Source organism: Ceratotherium simum, chromosome 10 (assembly GCF_057802395.1).
Source record: "Ceratotherium simum simum isolate JZ-2026a chromosome 10, ASM5780239v1, whole genome shotgun sequence".
Classification (NCBI taxonomy): Eukaryota; Metazoa; Chordata; class Mammalia; order Perissodactyla; family Rhinocerotidae; genus Ceratotherium; species Ceratotherium simum.
In genome coordinates, this window is record NC_141909.1 from 79,510,142 (window position 1) to 79,534,602 (window position 24,461).

A 24,461-nucleotide genomic window follows, 5' to 3' on the forward strand; every position below is an offset into this window, starting at 1 on the left:
CCAAAACTGAATCAAGAAGAAATAGAGAATTTGAATAGACCCATCACCAGTAAGGTGATCAAAACAGTAATCAAAAATCTCCCAAAAAATAAAAGTCCAGGACCAGACAGCTTCCCTGGTGAATTTTACCAAACATTCTAAGAAGACTTAATACCTATCCTTCTCACACTCTTCCAAAAAATTGAGGAGGGGAAGCTTCCTAACTCATTCTATGAAGCCAACATTATCCTGATACCAAAACCAGACAAGGACAACACAAAAAAAGAGAATTACACGCCAATATCACTGATGAACATTGATGCAAAAGTCCTTAACAAAATACTAGCAAATCGAATAGAACAATACATTAAAATGATCATACACCATGATCAAGTGGGATTTATTCCAGGGATGCAGGGATGGTTCGACAGCCACAAATCAATCAACATGGTACACCGCATTAACGAAATGAAGAATAAAAATCACATGATCATCTCAATAGATGCAGAGAAAGCATTTGACAAGATACAGCACCCATTTATGATAAAATCTATGAATAAAATGTGTATAGAAGGAAAGTACTTCAACATATGAAAGGCCATATATGACAAACCCACAGCTAATATCATTCTCAATGGTGAAAAACTGAAAGCTATCCCTTTAAGAACAGGAACCAGACAAGGATGCCCACTCTCACCACTCCTATTTAACATAGTACTGGAAGTCCTAGCCAGAGCAATCAGGCAAGAGAAAGAAATAAAAGGGATCCAAATTGGAAAAGAAGTGAAATTGTCACTATTTGCAAATGACATGATTTTATATATAGAAAACCCTAAAAAATCCACCAAAAAACTTTTAGACATAATAAATGCATACAGTAAAGTTGCAGGATACAAAATCAACACACAAAAATCAGTGGCGTTTCTATACACTAACAATGAAGTAGTAGAAAGAGAAATTAAGAATACAATCCCATTTTTAATTGCAACAAAAAGAATAAAATACCTAGGAATAAACTTAACCAAGGAGGTGAAAGATCTGTACACTGGAAACTATAAAACATTGTTGAAAGAAATTGAAGAAGACATAAAGAAATGGAAAGACACTCTTGGATGGGAAGAATTAACATAGTTAAAATGTCTATACTTCCTAAAGCAATCTATAGATTCAATGCAGTCCCTATCAAAGTTCCAATGACACTTTTCACAGAAATAGAACAAAGAATCCTAAAATTTATTTGGAACAACAAAAGACCCTGAATAGCCAAAGCAATCCTGAGAAAAAAGAACAAAGCTGGAGGTATCACACTCCCTGATTTCAAAATATACTACAAAGCTATAGTAATCAAAACAGCATGGTACTGGCACAAAAACAGACACACAGATCAATGGAACAGAATTGAGAGCCCAGAAATAAACCCACACATCTATGGACAGCCAATTTTTGACAAGGGACCCAAGAACATACAATGGAGAAAGGAAAGTCTCTTTAATAAATGATGCTGGGAAAACTGGACAGCCACATGCAAAAAAATGAAAGTAGGCCATTATCTTACACCAAACACAAAAATTAACTCAAAATTGATTAAAGACTTGAATGTAAGACTCGAAACCATGAAACTTCTAGAAGAAAACATAGGCAGTACGCTCTTCGACATGTGTTTTAGCAGCATATTTTCAAGTACCATGTCCGACCAGGTAAGGGAAAGAATAGAAAAAATAAACAAATGGGACTACATCAAACTAAAAGGCTTCTGCACAGCAAAAGAAACCATTAACAAAATGAAAAGACAACCTAACAACTGGGAAAACATATTTGCAAACCATATATCTTGATAAGAGGTTAATGTCCAAAATATATAAAGAACTCATACATGTCAACAACAAAAAAACTAACAACCCAATTAAAAAATGGGCAAAAGACCCGAACAGACATTTCTCCAAAGAAGATATACAGTTGACCAAGAGGCACATGAAAAGATGTTCAACATCATTAACTATCAGGGAAATGCAAATCAAAACTACAATGAGATATCACCTCACCCCCATCAGAATCGCTATAATTAACAACACAGGAAACAACAATTGTTGGAGAGGACATGGAGAGAAGGGAACTCTCATATGTTGCTAGTGGGAGTGCAAACAGGTGCAGCCACTATGGAAAACAGTATGGAGATTCCTCAAAAAATTAAGAATAGAACTACTATATGATCCAGCTATTCCACTGCTGGGTGCTTTTCCAAAGAACATGAAAACAGGTGTGCGTAAAGATACATGCACTCCTCTGTTCACTGCAGCATTATGCACAATAGCCAAGACTTGGAAGCAACCTAAGTGCCCATCAAGGGATGGATGGATAAAGAAGATGTGGTATACATACACAATGGAATACTACTCAGCCGTAATAAACGATGAAATCCAGCCATTTGTGACAACATGGATGGGCATTAAGGGTATTATGCAAAGTGAAATAAATCAGAGGGAGAAGGTCAAATACAAATACCGTATGATCTCACTTCAAGTAGAAGATAATAACAACAACAAACAAACACATAAAGACAGAGATTGGATTGGTGATTACCAGAGGGAAGGGGGGCAGGGAGGAGGGCGAAAGGGATAATTAGGCACATGTGTGTGGTGATGGAATGTAATTAGTCTTTGGGTAGTGAACATGATGTAATACACGGAGAAATTGAAGTATAATGATGTACACCTGAAATTTCTATAATGCTATAAACCAATGTTACTGCAATAAAAAAGAAAAAATTCTTTTTGACACACAATATGCCTTGTTAACAGCCCTCTTCCTCCACTAAGATAGCTTTAATTTAAGATAACATCATTTAAAAACAAATGTCACAAAGTCCTCTAAAAAATATTCTGCTGCTGCAAATATTGTATTGTAGGAAAAAATATTGGACTTGAAGCACAAAACCACGGTTGAGTTCACTCTGCTACTTTTTCTGTGTAACCTTGTATTATTAGTTCAGCTTTATATGCCTGGTGTTAATGACCCTTACCTGTATAGCCTGACTCTATTCCTTAGGTCAGTCTGTTACATCCATGCACCATGAGTTCATGGACCTATAATGACTGAGAAAGGGCTCAACTGCTATTCATAGCAATTGCCTTGGATGAACTCTCTGTGTTTTTATTCCTGGCTTGCTTTGTTGAAGTTCTCTATTCTGTTTTGGCTGCTAAATCTTGGCTTTGTTTCCCATTCATGATCCTCTCCATGACCCAAAATCCCTCACGGCTGTGGCTCAGACTTGCATTCGAACCCTTGTCCACTTTGGACTACCCTAGATAGGCCATCTTGCCCCATCTCATCTCTTAGATCTCTCCCCCATGTTCGGACTGGGGTTTAGCCCACCCCATCCTACACAATCTTTTATTCATTCCTCTATTCATTCATTCAACAAATATTTATTGGATACCTACTAAATATACGAGGTGCCTGAATTATGAATTGTGGTATTTGCTTAATGGAATAATCTAACTCCAATATTTGAGTATTATGTAATCAAATTATTATATATATATATATATTCCTTGGAATATTACGAAGCCATTAAAATAATGCTATGAAGATATCTGTATTAAATTAAAAATGATGGACTTCTGGGTAGCTTTACATAGTGGTAGCTATGGCTATTACTCAAATCTCCTCCCTAAATTATACAGAATAGCTTTACAACTACAAAATTCGACACAAACAACACCCTCAGCATTATTTGAACACAGAGAATACTGAAACTACAAAAAACCTTTGAGTCAAAGGAGAAAAATGAACAAGTCCCAGGGTTATGATTGCTCACACTCCTACTTCCAAACCTGCCCCATCACAGGCTTTGTGGTGAGCAAAGACAGACAGAGAAAACACATGAGGGGCTTTGATGAAGGCCACTTAAGGGACAGACAAAAGCAATGCAGGCAAATGGAGATAAAATAGAGCTGGGATAGCTATCCTGCTATCAGCAAAGTGGAATTCAAGTCAAAAGATTAAAAATGACAAAAAAGGTCATTTTTTTTTTTTTTTTTTTTTTGCTGGGGAAGATTCGCCCTGAGCTAACGTCTGTGCCAGTCTTCCTCTATTTTTATGTGGGTCATCGCCACAGCATGGCTGCTGACGAGTGATGTAGGTCCGAACCCAGGCCGCTGAAGCAGCGTGTGCTGAACATAACCACTAGGCCACGGGGCTGGCCCAAAAAAAAGGACGTTTTTAATGCTAATATCACAATACACAACAAAGATATAACACTTGTGAATATCCATGCACCAAATGTCACAGCAACCACCTTCATGAAATAAAAATTAAAGATATGAGGACACAGATAGAACATACTAATAATAGTAGACTTAATATACCACTTTCGGTACAAGACAGAGCAAATGGACTAAAAATTAGTAAGGACATGGAAGATCTAAAAACTTAATAAGATTGAACTTGAAAGTCTGATAACAGATACGTATACATTCTTCTCAAGTGCCCACAGCACTTTCACAAAAACTGACCATATGTTAGGTCACAAACAACATCCGTCCTTTTCACAAAGTTGAAAGACCACAAAAAACACTCCCTCAGCACAATGCAATAAAACTAGAATTTGCTAACAAAAACAAAAAGACAGAAAGGTCCACCCATGTAGAAATTTAAAAAATCTCTTATTAAATAACTTCTAGGTGAAAGGGGGAAATATAAACAGAAATTAGAGAATTAAAGAAAATAATGACATTGAATACACTATATTTCAGAATGTATGGCATGCATGTAAAGAAGTGGTAAGAGGAAAATTTATTGTACTAAAAACCTTTATCAATAAATATATTAGGTTCCTAATTAAAAAAAAATAGAAAAAGAACAACAAAGGTAGCCAAAAGAAAGCACAGGGAGGGAAATAATAAAGATAAAATAAGAAATTAAATTGGGAGAAACTAGTATAAAAGAAATCTAAATAATAAATCAAAATTCTGTTTTTTTGAGAAAATTTACAAAATAGATAAACCACTAGCTATGATGATCAAAAAAATGAGTAGCAGAAATATACAAAATAAGGAATTATAAGTGGAAAATAACCACTGAAATGGAAGAAATTTTTTAAAATCCCAAGAGACTGCTATGTAGAGTTATATGCAAATAAATTTGAAAGCCTAGATAAAACAGAAAATTTTATAGGGAAATAGAGATTGCCAAAATTGACCCCATTAAATTAGAAAGCTTAAACAGACCAGTATCCAAAGAAGAAATGGATAAATTTATTTAAAAACTACCCTACAAAAAAGCACCAAGTGCAGATGGTTTTCCGAGAGAATTCTAACAAACTTCAAAAACCAGATAGTCTCAGTGCTCTGTCAATTATTCTAGAGTATTGAAAATACTTTAAGAAGCAAGTTTAACACTAATACCTAAATGAGAAAAAGATAGCACAAAGAAAGAAAACTGTAGACTAGTATTACTCATGAATGCAAAAATTCTAAAAGAAGCAAACAGAATCCAACACCATATTAGGAAAATAACACACCATAATTAAGTGAGATTTATTCCAGGAATGCAAGATTGGTTTTATATGAGGAAGTTATTAGTGTTATATTACTAATGTTGTTTATTCATATCATTTTAATAAATCTAATAAAATAAATTATATCATTAAATCCATAGATGCTGGAAAAGTCTTTGACAAAATTCAACACACATTTATGATAAAAAACATTCAAAAAAATAGGCATTGAAGGATGCTTTCTTAACATGATAAAATATATGTACCTTAACCCTAGGGCTAATATCTTATGTAATGGGGAAACACTAGAAGCATTTCAGCTAAGATCAGAAACAAGGCAAGGATGTCTATTGTTACCACTCCTATGCAACATTGTATTAGAGGTATTGGTCAATGCAACTAATAATGTAAATCAATTAAAGGCATAAGATTGAGTAAAGAAGTGAAACTGTATTTGCAGATGATAAAATAGTATACCTGACAAACCCCACTCAATGATAAAATTAATTCAACCAATAAAATAATTCAGTGAAGTAGCAAGATATAAAATTAACATACAATAATCTTTCATATACAGAAACAAAAATTAAAATACATAATGGTAGAGAAAATTCCATTTACACTAACAACAAAGAAGATTAAAAATTTAGCAATTCATTTAATAAGAAATGTGCAAAACTTATACGAGGAAAATTTTGAAAGATTCCTAAAAGACACCTGAACAAATGAAAAGACACCCTGTGTTCCTGTGTAGGATGACTCAGCGTTATACGTTGTCGCTTCTCCCAGAGTTAATTTATAAATTCAATGCAATCCCAATAATAATGCCAACGAACTATTTTATAGAATTAGTAAGTTGATACTAAAGTTCATATGGAAAAACAAACATCCAAGAATAGCCTGGAAAAAGAAAACACAAGGGAGGCTAGCCCTACCAGACAGTAAGAGATACCATAAAGTCTCTATAATTAAAAGACTATGATGCTCAAGCATGAATAGACTAGTGGAGTAGAAAGCCCATAATCAGATCCAAATATATATGGAAATCTAATATATCATAATAATGGCATCTCATGGACTAGGGATCTAAGTGAAAAAAAATGAAACCATACAAGCACTAGAAGAAAACATGGGTCAATTCCATATTAACCTTGGTGTAGGAAAAGTCTGAAACCATGACTCAGAATCCAGAAGCAGTGAAAGAAAGATGGTAAATTTGACTACATAAAAAGAAAAGTGTTACATGATTAAAAACACATGATAATGTTACACAACAACTGAAAAACTGGGAGAAAATATTTGCAGCGTATACCTCTGACAGAGAGCTAAGATCCTTAATATATAAAGAACTCTTAATCGAGAGACAAAAAGATGACAAACCTGATAGAAAAATGGGGGAAAAGTCATGAGCAGACAATTCACAACAAAGATATAAAAATCGCCCTCAAACTTAAGAAAAAATGTTCAAACTTACTTGTAATTAGAGAAATACAAGTTACAACAACACTGAGATATCATTTTTCACCTATGAGACTGGAAATAATTTAAAAATATATGACGACATTTTGTTGGTGAGGCTACGAGGAAACGTGCATTTTCCTACAGTGTTGGTGGGAATCCAAATTGCGTCGACCTTCTAGAGGGAAATTTGGCAAAACTTAACAAAACTACATTTATACATACCTTTTGACCCAACAATCCCACCTCTAGGAATATATCTTGAAGATACAACTCCAACAAAACAAAATACATACAAAAATGTTATTCTTTGTGGCAATATTTATAATTGCAAAATATTGAGAACAACTTAAATATCTCTATATATGGGTGAATGGTTGAATAACCACCGTACATCCACATGATTTACTATACAGTAGTAGGCAGCTGTAAAAACGAGTGAGGAAGATATCTATGAATTGATATGGAGCAACTTCCAGGGCACACTGTTAAGTGATAAAAGTAAAGTGCAAAAGAGTACCTATTGTATGCTACCCTTCATCTAAGTATGAAAGGGACCGAAGAAAATATACAGGTGTTTTCTCATTTACGCAAAAGAAGTAAAGGAAGGCTAAACCTGAAACTAAAGAGACTGGTTACCTACATAGTGGGGGTTGGAAAGAGGTGGGGGATGGGACTGAGGTAGAAGGGATGAGGAGGAAGTCTCACATCTCTGATTATACCTTTTTGTACAGATCTGACTCTGGGAACCATACTAACACTGGATGCACGCTACACACATCCTCCAAAATAACCATTGTGTTTTCCCAATATTTTTGAATTTACCGGTTTTCAGGGCAAAAACACAAATTTAACATTATCTTTAGAATGGAAAACTTGCTTGGAAGGAACTTCATTCTGTTTTTCTTTATTCCAAAAGTGCATCTCGTAGCGTCAGTTGTTTTGCTCTGAAGGAACACCTAGTTTCTGACTGGACATTCTGGCTACAATGCATCATCACAAAGTTCCTCTCCTTCTCTTTTCTGTATTTGTGGAACTGGAAAATTGATTCATTTGGGTTTTCTTCCTAACTATTGTTTTTGGTCTGTCTTTCCAGCCATTGCTGTTGCTAATCTTGTCTCCTCGTCAGAAGTAGGCTTTTATGAAAGTGTTCAGTGTCCTGAAATGAAAGTAACTTGTCTCTGCGCCCACTAGTGCTATTTCAATATATTTCATTTCGGGGCTTTCCTGGGGCAGCACTGCATTCCTCAGTTAGAGGAAAATCCAGGCAGATTTTCTGGAAGCCTTCTTGGGTTAGAACCTGACTAGTGCTAAGGGTGGCAGTTTTGGCTTTCCACTCCGCTGTGTGCATGCTGGTCAGATTCTCAGACAGGTCTTGCTGTTCTTCATGGAAGAGCGGTACATGTAAGCCCATTCACCACTGGCATCCTCCCCTTCCCTGAGACTGGTACTTTCTCACCCATCTTCATCATTCTCTTTCTCTTTCCTAACTCCAGAATGTCTGCTCCTGAGATGCAATCTTTAGCATCTAATTCTCCATATTCTTGCACTCTTGCTTCTACCGAAACCTCTGTAGGCTTACCCCAGAATTTCTTCTGCAACATCTGAGGATTTGGTGCTTGGAAGAGCTGAATGAAAGTTCTAGCAGACCTCATCATGTTCTTATCTTCGTGTGTTTTACACCGGGCCCGATCTTGGAGGGTTCTCAGTCATAGCTAGAGGACATCAGCTGTTATCTCTTTCATAGCATTGATTCCTACTGTCATGACTTCCCTTGAGTTCTTACTGATAATAAAATTGTTGGCCTCAGTCCTGAGCAATGATGTGCTTGTGCAGCAAACAGAAGGATCTTGATCACTTCTCTTTGAAGGGCCTGCAGAAACCTCCGCTCAAAGGAATCAAAGTCAAAGAGAGAAAGCCCATGAAATCCCACCGATCTGGAGATAAGGTCCCTAAGCATCGTCCTCCCTTCAAACCTCTCCTCAGCACACTCTAGGTGCTTTAGTAATTTTTCTACAGAACCTTGGGGATCATTAACCAAGAGAATGGCTGGAAAGTCAAACATCTGTTATTGTTCTTCTTTTGTTTCTTGAGTACTCTCATAGCCTGTTGCAACCTTGTGTGGTATTTGGGGCTTCTCTTCCCTGTGCCACACTGCACTACAAGGTCCTTCACCTTCAGATTGTGAGCTACTGTCCTGCTTCTCTTGTTTGTCTGGGAGGGATTTCAAAGCAGCAACTAATAGCTTGGTGACTTGAGAGAAACATGTAGTTGGGATAACACTGACAGTTTTGGCATTATTCCAAAGTTTCTTCTGTTGAGTTCAATCATTATACCCAAAGACACTCTGGCTGCAGTTGCATTGCTATCTCTTAATATGGTGTGCATGAAATTCTGCCATACTATATTCACATTATTTTTGTGTCTTACGTTTATATTCTTGACATCAGTCACGCACTGAGTGTAGAAAGTCTTTTGCCAGATGCTTATCATGGCAACGCAGAAGTTCAAAGAAGAACTCTAACAAACGTGATGGATTGATGACATTCTTATTTCCCAGCTTTGCAAAATGTCGTTTGAAAATCTGGATCTAAGACAGTGTGATTGTGGCGGAGCAGAGCTCTCAGCACTTAGGAAAATCACTTAGATCTCCGGGTGCAGTGACCAAATTGTGCCATAAACATCACCAGCTCCCCTGGTGGGTTTATTTGGTTGAAATTTGAAAATCTTCACACTGGATTTGCAGTGACTCTACTGCTGTAGAACCCCCTCGAGGCAGAGGCGGGTGGCACTGCTTGATCAGGTTCTGTACCTGCAGCAGCTTGCTGGGCAGTGGGGTGCTGTATTCTCAGGACACGTTGGCTGCAGCCTGGCTCAGTTCTCAGAAAACCCACACTGCCAAACCCACCAACCTATCTGAGCACAGCTGGCATACTTCTGGGTGTCTCTTATTTTTAAGCTAATCAGAATGGGTTTCTGTTATTTGAAATCAAAAGAAAATTAACTGCAGTAATCAGAGCTGCATTTATAACTTGTAAGATTCCATTGTTGCTGCTTATGATTTGATATCTTTTAGTTCAAAGATTTGAAATGCTAGCTATTAGTGCTTGCTTTTCAATGTTTGATTTCTTTTGGAATTTAAGACTTGGTTTTGATTGTATTGCTTGCCAATTTTTTTAGTGGTTTAGTAATAAACAATTATTCATTTAATTAAATGGGATTAATTTGGCTAGTTTACAGAGATTACATTTTAATATCCAGATTGGCTAATTTTAACTTCTTCCAGGAAATGTGAGACTGGAATGGCTGTGATTGTGGGAAGTTATTTACTGAAAATAATCTTGGATTTGGTGAGCTGAGCGATATTCCTTAGTTCAGGGTTCTCAGTATCACAGAGGTTTTCCAACCAAAGATTTAATAGAAATCCCTAATTATAACAGTATATCAGGCATGAAACACCGAGGTTAAAACTCCAGATTTGAGGTTAATTGTTTAAACCAAAGTAATTCCAAAGGGAAACTGTTTTTTTAAGTAAATTCCTTGGTGACAAAAATGGCAACCATAGTTGCAGCATCTAGGACAGTTACTGGTGTGCTGTAATTTAAGGAAATCTGACTAGGGAGAGGGAGGGCTCATGGAAACACTCCTGCTAAGAGAAACAAGTCCTGAGTCATTCCTGGTTTGTCTTTTCTACTAACTTAGCTGTGTGTCCTTGAACAAATTAGCTTTTCAATGCTTCAGTTTTTTCATCCATGAAATTGGAGACAGATTTATATTATTTCTAACTCCATTGTACGATATATGAAAATCCACATTTAACAAAAAATTGAGTGAATAAATGAGTATTTGTATTAAATCATTTTTATAAGAATATAGTAAAAGAAATCTTTTACTTTTGGAGCTTCTAAGAAATAATCATATATTGTTTATATGTTATTAATTACGTGATGGCATATGGAAACTAGCATGTAGGCATTCAATAAATGTTTGTTGAATGAATGAAAAAAGATGAGAAAAAGATCTCTCAAACATTTAAAGCTATAGTCAAAGAATTTTAAGAAATTATGGTAAAGATAAATCATAATGCTATACAATTCATCAAGAAAATATGATTTGGTTTAGACAAGTTTCAAGAACATGTATGCTGGATAAACTCAGGGTCATCTCTAGATCCACTGAGAATTTCACTGGACTTAGTGATTAAACAAACTTTTAAGCAAAAGAGAAATACAATTCATTATTTAGAATAAGTTATAAAGATTGAAACAGAACATAAAATATGGAACTCTTGTATTACAGTATAACAAAAAGGAATCATCAGGTAAATATATGGCTGTAGTTTCCAATGTACATTAGTCTGTTTCGTGAAAACAGCCATTAAAAAAGAGAGACACTGAAAGTTACCATTTTGTGTTGGCAGTATACTTCTTACCTATTTTCTCATAATCAAAAGGCCCATCCTTATAGATTTAGCAAATCTGTAGAACGTTGATAGTATAGAGAAGGTAGGTACATCCCTTTTACCAGGTGGTTTGCTCTTCTGTTGTTTCTTTCATCTACATTCTTTCTCTCCAATCCTTTTTCTCACTGTGAGAAGTTCCATGTGACCTCACTCCCACGTGAATGTATTCTCTGGTCTTAGCTGATTGGAAGGGTGTACACAGCTGACTCAAGGGCAATTGGTTGAACAGACTAGTTGGGCCAATTAGAGCACTTTGTTGTGACTTTAGAGTTCGTGAAATTGAAGACTAAGGTGGTTGGTGTTGAGAACTACAGCCAATCAGATGAGAACCAGAGAGGTCCTGTAGGTCCTGTAGAGTTAGAACTGATGCAGCCATAACACCCATGTGAAAGTGATGGGCAAAGATACACTGGAAAGGAGAGGTACACAGGTTGAGAGAGAGAGAGCGAGAGATAGAGAATACTTTCAGCTCTCAGCCCCTGGTCTCTGTTCTCTTGAGGTCAGCTGCTTTGGTTCCTTTCCTTTGGTCTCCGTGAGATTCTTTTGTATTCTGCAATATCATTATGCTTCTTGTACTACTTTGAATGATCCTCTGTTTCTCAGAATCACTTTAATTAAAATACTTCAGACTGTCCTCCGTTGAGGCTATTTTCTGTGGTCAGCACAGCATAATATTTAGAAAATTCATACTTTAATTGTTCATAAATAACTTCGAATTCTTTAGAAGAAAAAGCAAATTTATCCATTCATCACAACTATTCATGGATCATACACGTGCAAAGCACTGTGATGAAGGTGGACTCACCCACTTTTAATCTGCCTGTGACCTCTTCTTCAGAGTTGCGTGCGTTTACAGTCACGTTCTGAGTTGACTGCAGAAGCAGAGATGAGTCCTAGAAAGAGATTTACAAAATTAGCCAAATACATACTATTTAAAATGACTATATCTTTATATTTATATAGAAATTTAGGATTTATATAAAGTAATTTCTTCATAGTCACAGATCCTGTGATCCTATAAATTTGTGGCTAAAATTATTTTTAAAACTTGGATTATATTATGTTAAAGGGGTAAAAGTATTAACTTTTTCATGAAATATAATAATCTCATGGGTTTATAGTGCTTGTATCCACTGGTTACAATGTGCCAAGTCAGTTCTCAAGGTGAAGATCTGAAACAATCAAGTTTTAATTAGTGTTTTTCCTTTTCAAGGAATTAAAATTTCATTTCTTATTATTTTTGTCCAGGACATGATATATTTTAAGAAGATAAATCAGAGAATGGTTAGTTCTTCTATAATAAATACCACGTTACTTATTTTCAAAATGCAAAGGCTTCTCGCAATTTCAAAATATCATTTAAAATTTGTTGGATGCCTATATTTTTTAAGCATTTTGTTGAAAGATAAAGTGGCTTTAGGAGCACGTAAGTGCTTTCTGTGGTATCATAATTCTGAACGGATGGTTTTGTTTTACAGCAGATTGCTTGTTTTTATATCAACAATTTTCTTGAAAAGGAATGCAGCAATTTGGCTATTGGAGTCAGGTGGGTTTATGGTTCACTCAGAGGGAACCAAATATCTTCCAAAGTTGTGGGGAAAAATGTGATTTTTCAGAAGGAAAGAAGTTTCAGGAACACTTTGGAACTCCAGCAGGTCAGAAATTGTCCAACTTGCTTTGTGGAAGCAGATGGATCTATCAGCATCTCACGTTTTATCCAATGATACTTGTTTTTGCAATGTTATAAAATAACTAGGATGACAATAAGAGCTAACAATTTACCAAAAATTTTAGCATCCATCCTTTCGTTTTATCTTCCACATTTTAAAGTAGGTACCGTTACTCCTAATACAGAGATGAGGAAATTGAGTCCAAAGAGATTAAATTACAGCTCACCCAAAGTCACAGCTAACAAGTGACAGTTCCATGATGGAACCCAGTTTTTAGATGCTAACTCCCATGCTCTTTTTACCATTCTCCTGGAATAGGAGGGCAGGGCTCAGAGCCGTGAGGTCCACTCCCATGCCTAGACAAAGTAAGTTATTCTGGGAACCACTCTGGTTGCCTGGTCCAATACACACTCTCAAACCCTTTTCTTTTTCTGCCTTCCACTGCAGGGGTTGGAAAGGCTAATTGCTTTCTCAGCCTGTCTTGCAGCTAGGGTGATCCAAGTGACACAATTCTGGTCAATGAGATGTAAGCCAAAATTGGCTGGGGCTGGGGCTGAGGGTTTCTAGGCAAGCTTTTCCTTTCCTGATGAAAGGGATGCGTGCATTGGCACTGCACATCTCCCTGGTCACATGTCTTGCATGTGGCCTAGCAGACATCTAGTGCATGGGAAAGACAGGAGGATGGCAAAGATACTGGTTCCAATGTTGCTGACTGGTGAACTGATGCTGTAGCTGCCCCTTCCGGCTTCTTGTTATGTGAGAATAAAAGTTCCTATTAAGTTGTGCCACTACTAAGGTCAATTTTCTGTTACTCACAGTATAAAGCAGAAATTGCCCTGTAACAATATTAACAAAATGATATAAACATTCCCTGTATTACTTAACAAAAGCTCTTATATTGAATTGCACACTCTTTCTAATCTACATTTTTCATAAAACAAAACCTTAAAACAATAAACAGCTACATTAAAAAAAACCTGCAATGTTTATGGTGAAGTAGAGGGGCATTATTTCCATTTTCTACATGAGGCAGCTGAGATTTACAGCTTGTGAATAATGAGTATTTCAGTTTTCATAATTAGCTAGTGATATCCTTTAGAAAAATTTTATGTCATTTATAGAATGTCAGTGAGGTAGAAAGAGAACATTTAATTTTCCGTTTTTCATCTGAATTGAATTCTGACTATATTTATTGGATAAAAACAATGCATCTTTCAACATTATATTGAGCCTGAGGAAGTAGATAAAAGAGCCACAGGACATGATATCTTTTCTCCAGAGTGTGTGACCTAGACAAAGAGCTATGAGAGAGATGCATAAAAAGACCATTAACAATGTAAAGATGTGTTGGTAGGGCCCAAATATAGATCACAACTGCCCTAGGAGTTCTCAATAATCCCCTGTGGCCACTTCATGTACGTACATAATTAACTACTTTACATTTGCACCTAATATGGGAATGGCAGAGACTGATTTAGTTATTGAAGCAGCATGTGTATGTTAAGAATTCTGCTAAACAGCATGTAGAAAAATTATATTTATCTGCAGAAAGTTATTCGTAATACTTTTTTATTATTCTTTGAATGTTGGTAGGATCCTTAGTGATGTCCCCTCTACTATTTCTGATATTGGTCATTTGTGCCCTGTCTTTTTAATGATTAGTCTGGTTAGAGGTTGATGAATTTTTATAGATCTTATTAAAAAACCAGCTTTTGGTTTCACTGATTTTGTCTATTGTTTTTAGGATTTCTATTTTGTTGATTTCTGCTGCTTGTTCTTTCATTTCTTCTCTTACTTTTGGTTTAATTTGTTCTTCTTTTTCTAGTTTCTCAGTGAGTATGCTGAGGTCATTGATTTTCTTGTTTTCTAATATAGGCAGTTAGTACTATAAGTTTCCCTCTAAGCAATGCTTTAACTACACCCCCCCCAAATTTGACATACTGTTTTTTTTCATTTTTATTCAGTTCAAAATACTGCCTTACCTTTCAAATTCTTCTTTGACCTATGGATTATGTATAAATGTTTTATTTAATTTCCAAATATTTGGAAAATTTTCATATATTTTTGTTACTGTTTTCTTATTAAATTCATTGTGGTTAGATAACATATGCTGTATGATTTGAATGTTTTTAAATTTGTTGAGATTTGTTTTATAGTCCAAAATATGATCTTGGTAAATACTCCTTGTGCATTTGAAAATAACTTGTATTCTACTCTTGTTGGGGGGAGTGTTCTGTAAACGTTAATTAGAATAAGTAGGCTGATAGTGTTGTTCAAATCTTCTATATCCTTATTGATTTTCTATTTGTTCTATCACCTATTGAAAGAGGGATTTTGAAATCTCTGACTATAAATGTGGATTTTTCTATTTTTCTTTTTTGCAGTTCTTTCAGTTTTTGCTTTATGTATCTTGAAGCTCAGATATTAGGTATGTAAGTGTTTGACTACATAAATATCGATGAATTTACTCCTGTATCATTTGAAATGACCCTCTGTATCTTTGAGATTTTTATCTCTTTGCTCTGAAATCTATTTTGTCTGTTATTAATATAGCCACTCCAACTTTCTTTTGATGAGTGTTAGTATCGTATATCTCTTTTTACTCTTTTACTTTTAACCTATTTGTGTCTTTATAATTAAGGTGAGTTTTTGTGTAGGTGGCTGGCACATAGTTGGTCTTGCTTTCTCATTCAATATGACAATCTCTGCCTTTCAATTGGAGTGTTTAGACCATTTGTATTTAATATGATTATTGATGTGGCTTAGTTTAAATCTACCAATTTGCTATTTGTTTTCTATTTATCCCATTTGCTCTTTGTTTCCTCTGTCTTCTTTCTTTTGGATTAATTGAGTATTATTTATGATTTCATTTTATCTCCTTGGTTGACATATTAACTATACTTTGTGTGTGTGTGTTTACTTTAGAATTTATACTATACATCTTTAACTTATCATGGTCTGTCTTCAAGTAATTTCACACCACTTCATGTATGATATAAGAACATTATAACAGTACTTCCATTTTTCTCTCTCATGGTTTTTGTTTCATTCTGGTCATACATTTTACTTCTATCCTTGTGGTAAACCTCAAAATACATTGTTATTATTTCCACTTTGGTATTCAAGTATCTTCTAAAATGTTTAAAATTAAAAAATTATTATTTTCTGTTTACCCACATATTTCTAGTATTTATTCTTTTGTGAAGATCCAGATTTCCATCTGGTATCATATTCTCTTTGTACGAAAGACTTCTGTTAATATATCTTGTAGTGCCAATCTACTGAAGTACATTTTTTTCAACTTTAGTGAGTCTGAAAAAAAGATTTCATTCTGGCTTTGTTTTTGAAACATATTTTTGCTAGGTATAGAATTCTAGGTTGGCTGCTTTTGGTTTTTGTTATAGTACTTTAAAGTCGCTGCTTTGCTGTCTTCTGACTTGAATTGTTCCTGACTAGAAGTCTGCTATCATCCTTTTCTCTGTTCTTTTGTATGTAATATGTCCTTTTACTCTGGCTGCTTGGAAGGTTTTCTCTTTATTCTAGTTTTAAGCAAATTAATTATGATATGCCTTGATGTAGTTTTCTTCTTGTTTCTTTTGTTTGGGGTTCAGTAAGCATGTTTGATCTGTGGGTTGAAAGTTTTCATCACATTTGGAAAAAAATTACACATTTTTTTTTTCAAATAATATTTGTCCTCTCTTTTCTCTACTCTACTTTGGGGATTCCAATCACACACATTTAAGACACCTTGACACTGGCCCTCAGTTCACTGATACTCTGTTAATTTTTTCCAGTCTTTTTTCTCTAGGTTTCATTTTGGTTAGGATCTATTGCTATATCTTCAAGTTCACTAATCTTTTCTTCTGTAGTGTCCAGTCTGCTGTTAATCTGTTAATTCCATGAATTAACTTTGTTTTAAATTCCATGTGTTCAATTTTCCATCTCTAGATTAATTTGGGTTTTTCTGTCTTTCCCACTTTCATGTCTCTCCTTAACATGTTCATGCTTTCCTTGACCTTTGTGCCCAGACGGAACATAGTTTTCTTGAGTTTTGCTCTGGGACACAGTAAGTCACGTGGAAAAAGTATGATACTTCCAAGGCTTCCTATTAAACTTTGTTAGATGAGACCAGACCAGTATTAATTCTAGTGCAGACCTTGTGCCACTGCTGAGCCAACACCCTTTGAGCATTTCTACCTGATGCCCCATGACTTATGAAGTTTTCCCACTCTGGCTGGTGGGAATATGAGCTGTTGCCAAACTTGTGTGAACTCCAGGGATTGTTCCTTCTGCTTCCGTCGAGTAGTTACTTCCTCAGTCTCAGGTAGCTTCCTCTCACACACAAGCACTGATAAGTACTTACCTACAGACTCGGTGCAGTGAGTGGTGAAGGGAGAGTGAACTCTGCAACCTCTGGAGCTCTGTCAGCGTATGGCAGCTCCCTCATCTATGGTACTCTGCCCTGTGAACTTGAGGGTGGCTGGTTTTCCCTGGACTCCCACCCCTATCTCCTCAACTCAGGGAGAATACCTGCCTCTTCACTGGCCCCCCTCCCTCCCTGTGGCCTTAGAAACTCTCCCCAGGCAGTAACCTGGGGCAATCCTAGGGCTCACCTCTTTTGATGCCCTCTCTTCGAGATGACTGCCCTGACTGCCATTGTCTAATATTTGAAACCCATCCTAGAACATTTGGGCTGCTATAACAAAATCCCAGAGACTGGGTGGCTTATGAACAACAAATACTTATTTCTCACAGTTCTGGAGGCTGGGAAGTCCAAGACCATGGTGCTGGCAGATTCGGTGTCTGGCGAGACTCATTTTCTGGTTCATAGAGGGCACCTTCCGGCTGTAATCTCACATGGTGGAAGGGGCAAGGGAACTCTCTCAGGCCTCTTTTGTAAGGGCTCTAATCTCATTCGTAAAGGCTCCACCCTCATGACCTAATCACCCCCCCAATCACCTCCTAATACCATCACTTGGGGGTTAGGATTTCAACATACAAACATTCAGACCATAGCAAAAACCATTGTTTCATATATTTTTTCAAGTTTTTTAGTTGTCTAATGAGAGAGGGTAAATCTGTTCCCTGTTATTTCTGCCCTATATTGTCTGTTTTGATTTTATAATTTCTTGTTCTTTTAATGAAAACTACTCAAAAATAGCTTTATCTCTTTGAGATACTTAAGTGTGCTTTCCCAGTCATTTTCAGATTAATTTTACTTAGTTGGAAGTTAATTCTCTTTTGTGTAGATTTTATTTGGTATCCTTTTTTTAGATGAAGTTTTCCTTATGTGTTTTGAAGTTCAGTCTCAAGCTCCCTGTATGGATGCATTTTAATTTCTGAGCTTACCCAGCCTGTCTAAAGGCTTTACCATTGTTTCCATTTCAGACCCCAGTGTCTCTCAGTCTTATGACGGTGACCCAGGGCTACTGTCCTCAGTGATATTTGGGTTCTGTCTGGCATCTTTGGGGGCTTCTCCCCACAGATATGCAGCTTTATTCAAGTTTGGGCATAGTTGCAACTATTTTCTGCCCTTGATTGCTGCCTCATGCGATGGGCCTGGCTGGAGTCCCAGTCACGTAGACACCATTTTAGTCTCTGTTCCTCTGTGAGCTTTGACTGTAAATTGCCCCTGCCTCTTTTCAGGGTTGTGAACTTCAAAGACAATCATTTCAAGTAAAGTTTTATCACTGTGTGTTTCTGTTTTATTTCATTTTTGACCATGTGTATATATTTTTAAATACAACCTTTTTGTTCTTTCAGATATATTGGTATGTGTTTGGGTTAATGGGCAGGGTAGATGGGTTTAAATCACAAACCCCAAGCACGATCTTGACAGGACCTCATGTATTAATTTTGAAGGGCTGCCGAGGAATCATATGTTAGAGGCCAGAGTACCCTGTCCATTTATGTTTATAATGAAGAAATTCTCTCATCCCAGTAATATAAATAAATGAATTATGTGTCAAATTTTGCAAATTCATAAGGTAATTTCTGTAATTTTATGGAAAATTACTTCCTAGACTCATCTTTGAAAAAGAAACATAACTAATACATCAGTGCATACAGAAATTACAAATATACTTTTGTTCAGGTAATCCTATTATTAGAAAGCCATATTAGTTTCAAAATACTTTACAGCTCTGTTATCATGTAATATTATTCCAAATGTTTCTTTAATTTTGTGTGTTGATTGACACATCACATTAATGCATCATTGTCAGACTTTAATATGTGATTATTTAAAATAATTTACATAATTTTGCTCACTGTTTTTTTAAAAAAAATGTATACTGAAGATGAAAAATCTGATAAGGTATAACTAAAAGTATTATGAATTCAAGAACATTAAATTTGTTATGATCTAATCACCCGATTTCAGTACCCAGGTTATTCTACAGTCTTATCTCTTCAGGAACATGGTATAGGATCAGCTAATATGACTCTGGGGAAAAAAAGGCTAAGTTCTAATATTTGGATTCTTTGTTCACATCTGACTTCCCTTTCTACGAAAGCTTGTGTTCATTTCCTATATTCCCATATGACACGGTATTTAGTACACTGAAATGCCATCATGGTTAACGTAAGTGTATTATCTGCATAAGCTCACAGAATCAGGCTCAGACGTATCAGCCTGTGATAGTCCAGGTCATTTGCCTGCTCATATTGTCAACTGAGATATTAGAGAAGTAACTCAAGAGTGCTTGTTAACTACTTATGTGCTTTGCACTCTCTAGGATCTCTCCTTTGCAGTCAATATCTGTGTGGAAGTTTTCTGTCTGCATCAATTTGCGGTTAGTGGTAGAGCCTGGTGATTGTTCTGCTGTCTGATTTAGGAGTGTGCTCTCTCTCTCATAGGACTGTGTGTTTCTCAGTGCCCAGCCTTTTGTTTCCTTTCTAATTGCCCTGGAGTAGCTGGTACAGCCTCTGCACCTAGGAGAAACTGACATATCCTTTCATGTCTAGAAATATGGGAGGAAAGTGAAGAATGTACTCTTCACGCGATTGGTAAGTTATAGTGGATGAAGTTTAACATTTTATTTAGATAATACCAGCTAATCAGTAATCTCGCAAAATGTTCATCTCTACTACAAAGTCCATAGCATCACATAAGGAAAAATAAAACATATTACAAAGATTATTTGTCTATATTTTATGATTGGCTCTACTTATTGTAAATTCCATGGAGGTAAATGAATTGATAATATTGAGGTAGATATTCTTTTAAAGTCACACAATTATTTAATGGTGATGCTTAATCTATTTAGGGAGAATCCTACAGGACCAGAATCTGTAATTAGTATAATTAGTGCAGAACATACTACTATGAAACTAATTTCTTTCTAAGCCTCTCAGATAATTTTAAATGCCTTGAAATAAGTGTATTTAAATTACTTGCACTAATGGAAATAAGTTTAGATTGTTTTTGATAAAGGTTTTAATTACCAAACCTTTACTATGATCTAAATTACTGAGGCCACCAAATTTGGATCTGAAGCACACAAAAGTGGACTCTTTAGAAGATAATATCAGAAATAATTTCCACAACATTACAGCCAAGCTTTTTATAAAGAGTGTATCATAAATGTGTGCACATGAATACATTCTAAGAACTCTTCTCTGAAATATATTGAATTTCTGTGTTTAACCATTATTTATTTTTCATAAAACACAAATTATTTAAATATTTCTTCATTTTCTTACCACTCTGGAGTGTATTTCTTTGACATACAATGGGAATAAAAATTCTGATTCCCCTTCCAGGCGAAGTCCATCTTTCATCACACGCAAGTGACCCATTCCTGTCTGTTAAAAAGATAAGACAATAGGGCTTTTGTTATTGCTTTCTTTTTCATTTCATTTCAACTTAAAAATTACATATGCAAAAATTACATAGATTTTCTATTGGTACTTTTCTGTATTTCTCTCAAATCCTTTCTTTAAAACTTTAGTTGTTTTTATGTTTGAATATTTAGTATCTTATTGTCTTGTGTAAATACAATGGACTATTTAGGAAATACATATAAGATTTAAAGAATCACTTTACAGGGGCCAGCCTGGTGGCGTAGTGGTTAGGTGCGTGTGCTCTGCTTCAGCAGCCTGTGGCCCGGGGTTCACACGTTCGGATCCTGGGTGTGCACTGACACACCGCTTGTCAAGCCATGCTGTGGTGGCATTCCATATAAAGTAGAGGAAGATGGGCATGGATGTTAGCCCAGGGCCAATCCTCCTCAGCAAAAAGAGGAGGATCGGCATTGGATGTTAGCTCAGGGCTGATCTTCCCCACACACACACACACACAAAAAGAATCACTTTACAATAAACACCCAAGAGCCCACCACCATGTAAGAGAAAGAATCTTACCATTACTATTCAAATTTTTTAAATTAAGATGCAATAAAATGGACTCTTTTGAGGTGTACAGTTCTATGAGTTTTAACATACGTAACCACCACCACAATCAGGATACGGAACAGTTCCATCACCATCACCCCCAAAACATCTTTTTAAGGCTTCCAGTGTACCACGTGCAGTCACAATACAGCAAATATTTATTGGGCGTTTCTTAAGAGAAAAGCAATATAGGAGGATGTGGAGCTCTATTCAAGGTTCCCGCTCTCAAGGTGTTCTCAGTCGTGAAGAATCACCGGAACGCATAGAAGACTTAATTCTGGAGATCACCAATGACCATCATTCTATTAAATCTTGTGGACAGTTTAAAAGTTCATTCCCTTCGCATTCTCAGCAACATTCAACACTCGACCTCTTTCTCCTTGAAACATGATCCTCATTTGGTTTCCATGATACCCTGCTCCCCTAGCTTTCCTCCTGCTTCAGGAAACACTTTCTTGGCCTTGTTACACATCATCCTTCTCTAGCCAGCCTTTGACTGCTGGCTTCCTCAAGCTCAGCCCAAGGCCCTTTCCTGCACTCTCCCTCCGACCACACCCTCTGCTTCCATTACCATCTCAGTGTGGAAGACTCACCCACTTTTATTTACAGTTTAGATTCTCTCTTCTAAGCACCATACCCATATATACAATTGCCTAGCTGTCCTACACCTTTCAATGTCTTGGAAGCACCTAAATTCAACAGATTGAATCTTGATCTCCTCTCTTTCCCCAGGGTAGAGGTGGATAAAAGAAAGGGAGAGCAGAATGGTCGGGAGAATGACACAAAGACATTAAGGGACAGTGACAGGTGATTTCCAGGACAGGGATATGTTACTCGGAACTGATGCCATAGACTTCTCTTTTCAAGGTCTCTGCTGGTTGGCAAGCCCCATTATTAACAAGAACCAAATGCACTGTGTGATTACTCTGCACGGTTATCTATCTGTGAGCCACCCTATGGTTCTCTTCCCAAACTTAGTTTTGGGAGTGGTGGTTTTCGCACTGTGCTTAATGGAAGCCCCTCATGCTGCTGGGCTCGGGCCAACCCCCACCGCAGGCAGAGGAGCCCTCCTGAGTCTCTCTTATATGTGTGGAGTTTGGCTGGAAGAAAAGGCTCAAAGTCTAAAAAGTTGATAACAATTGTTTTACAGCCTCTCACAGGATCCATTTGTAAAGCATGGTTTATGAAATCCAATCAACAATAGAAATATTATAAAATCCATCATGTATGGACAATAAGCCAATTTTTAGCTAACAATTCCATTAGGAATTTTATGTCCTACAGTTAACCAAAGTGAAGTTTCAAGATCATAAATTCTAATCTGAAAATCTGCTGCTAAATTTCTGGGTTCCAGTGAACAAACGCCAGAAATTTTCTGGACTCTCTTTTGCTAAATCAGGAAAAAAACAACAACAAAAACAAATGCTAATTCTAGCCTCTGAAGTCGCTAATTTACATAATCAGATAAGCTAAAATTCCGTGTCATGCGTCATTTCCTCCTCTGGCTGTGAGTTTCCTTATTTGAAAAATGGGGGAATTGACATGAGATGACCTAAGTCTCCTTCCACCTGTAATATTCTATGATTTTAATAAAATGAATTACCAACCTCTGCAAACAACAAGTCATTTTACAATGCTTGAAGACAAAAGAATATGCCTATTTGTTTAGTTTTTTTTTGTGAGGTATGTTGAGGTATAATTTACAAATAATAAAATTTAATCTTTTTAGTGAACATTTCTGTGAGTTTTCACAAACTTACACAGTTGTGCAACCACCAACACAATCAAGATATAGAACAGTTCTAGAGATCATAAAAAATGACCCTCTGTACTCACTCCCCTACCCCACACTCCCATTCCTTGGCAACCACTGCTTTCTGTCCCCATAATTTTGCCTTTTCCAGAAGTTCATATAAATGGAGTCATACAGTATGTAGCCTTTTCAGACTGGCTTCTTTCACTAGAATTATGTATTTGACATTCATCTATGCTGTTGTGTGTATCAGTAGTTTCTTTTTATTGATGAGCAGTATTCCACTGGATAAATGTAACACAGTTTGTTTATCCATCCATCAGTTGAAAGACATTTGAGTTATTTTTGATGATTATGAAAAAAGCCACTATATACTTCTATATACAGTTTTCTGTGTAAACATAATTTTTATTTCTCTTGGGCAAATGCCTAGGAATGGGATTGCTGGCTTGTGTGGTAGGTTTATGGCTAACCTTATTGGAAACAAGAAACTGCCAAACTGTTCAGTTTTCCAGGGTGGCTGTATCTGTACCACTTTGCATTCCCATAAGCAATATATGAGCTTTGTGATTGCAGCGCATTCTTGCCAGTGTTGATGTTTGTCAGTTTTTTTTCCCATTCTAATAGGTGTATAATGGTATCTTATTGTGGTTTTAATTTGTATTGTTCTAATGACTAATGATGTCCAACATTTTTCCTTGTGCTTTTTGCTATCCATATCTCTGGTAAAATGTTTAATTTTTTTCTACCCACTATTTCTTATTATTGATGTTTTAGGGTTCTTTATATATTCTGGATATAAATCTTTGTTGGTATGTAATTTCCAAATATTTTCACTCAATTTGTGGTTTTCCATTTCTTTAACTGTGTCTTTTAAAGAACAAGTTTTTCATTTTCAAGAAGTTCAATTTATCAATTTCCTCTTTTATGATCATGCTTTGATATTTTATATGAGATCTTTGCATAAACCAAGGACATATTTTCTCCCATGTTTTCTTCTAGAATTTTTATAGTTTTAGAATACACATTTAGGTCTATGACTTTTTTTTTTTTTTTTTGGTGGAGAAGGTTAGCCCTGAGCTAACCTCTGTTGCCAATCCTCCTCTTTTTCCTGAGGAAGATTGGCCCTGAGCTAACATCTGTGCCCATCTTCCCCTATTTTGTATGTGGGACGCTTGCCACAGCATGGCTTGATAAGCAGTGCATAGGTCTGTGCCCAGGATCTGAACCTGCGAACCCCAGGCTGCC

The 24,461-nt window shown here is 36.2% G+C and overlaps 1 protein-coding gene and 1 pseudogene across 2 annotated transcripts in view; both read right to left on the reverse strand.

Annotated features, from left to right (window-relative positions):
• Positions 1-24,461, reverse strand: part of SGCG (sarcoglycan gamma) — a 138,134-nt gene that overhangs the window by 39,600 nt on the left and 74,073 nt on the right. For both annotated transcript variants that reach the window (XM_087436313.1, XM_014791220.2), the window contains exons 2-3: positions 20,771-20,872; positions 12,202-12,289 (exon numbers count right to left, since the gene is read on the reverse strand). In XM_087436313.1, the coding sequence (XP_087292439.1) occupies positions 12,202-12,289; positions 20,771-20,872 (190 nt within the window). The remainder of the gene's footprint in view (positions 1-12,201; positions 12,290-20,770; positions 20,873-24,461) is intronic.
• On the reverse strand, positions 7,827-10,725 carry LOC106802619 (protein SDA1 homolog pseudogene; annotated as a pseudogene).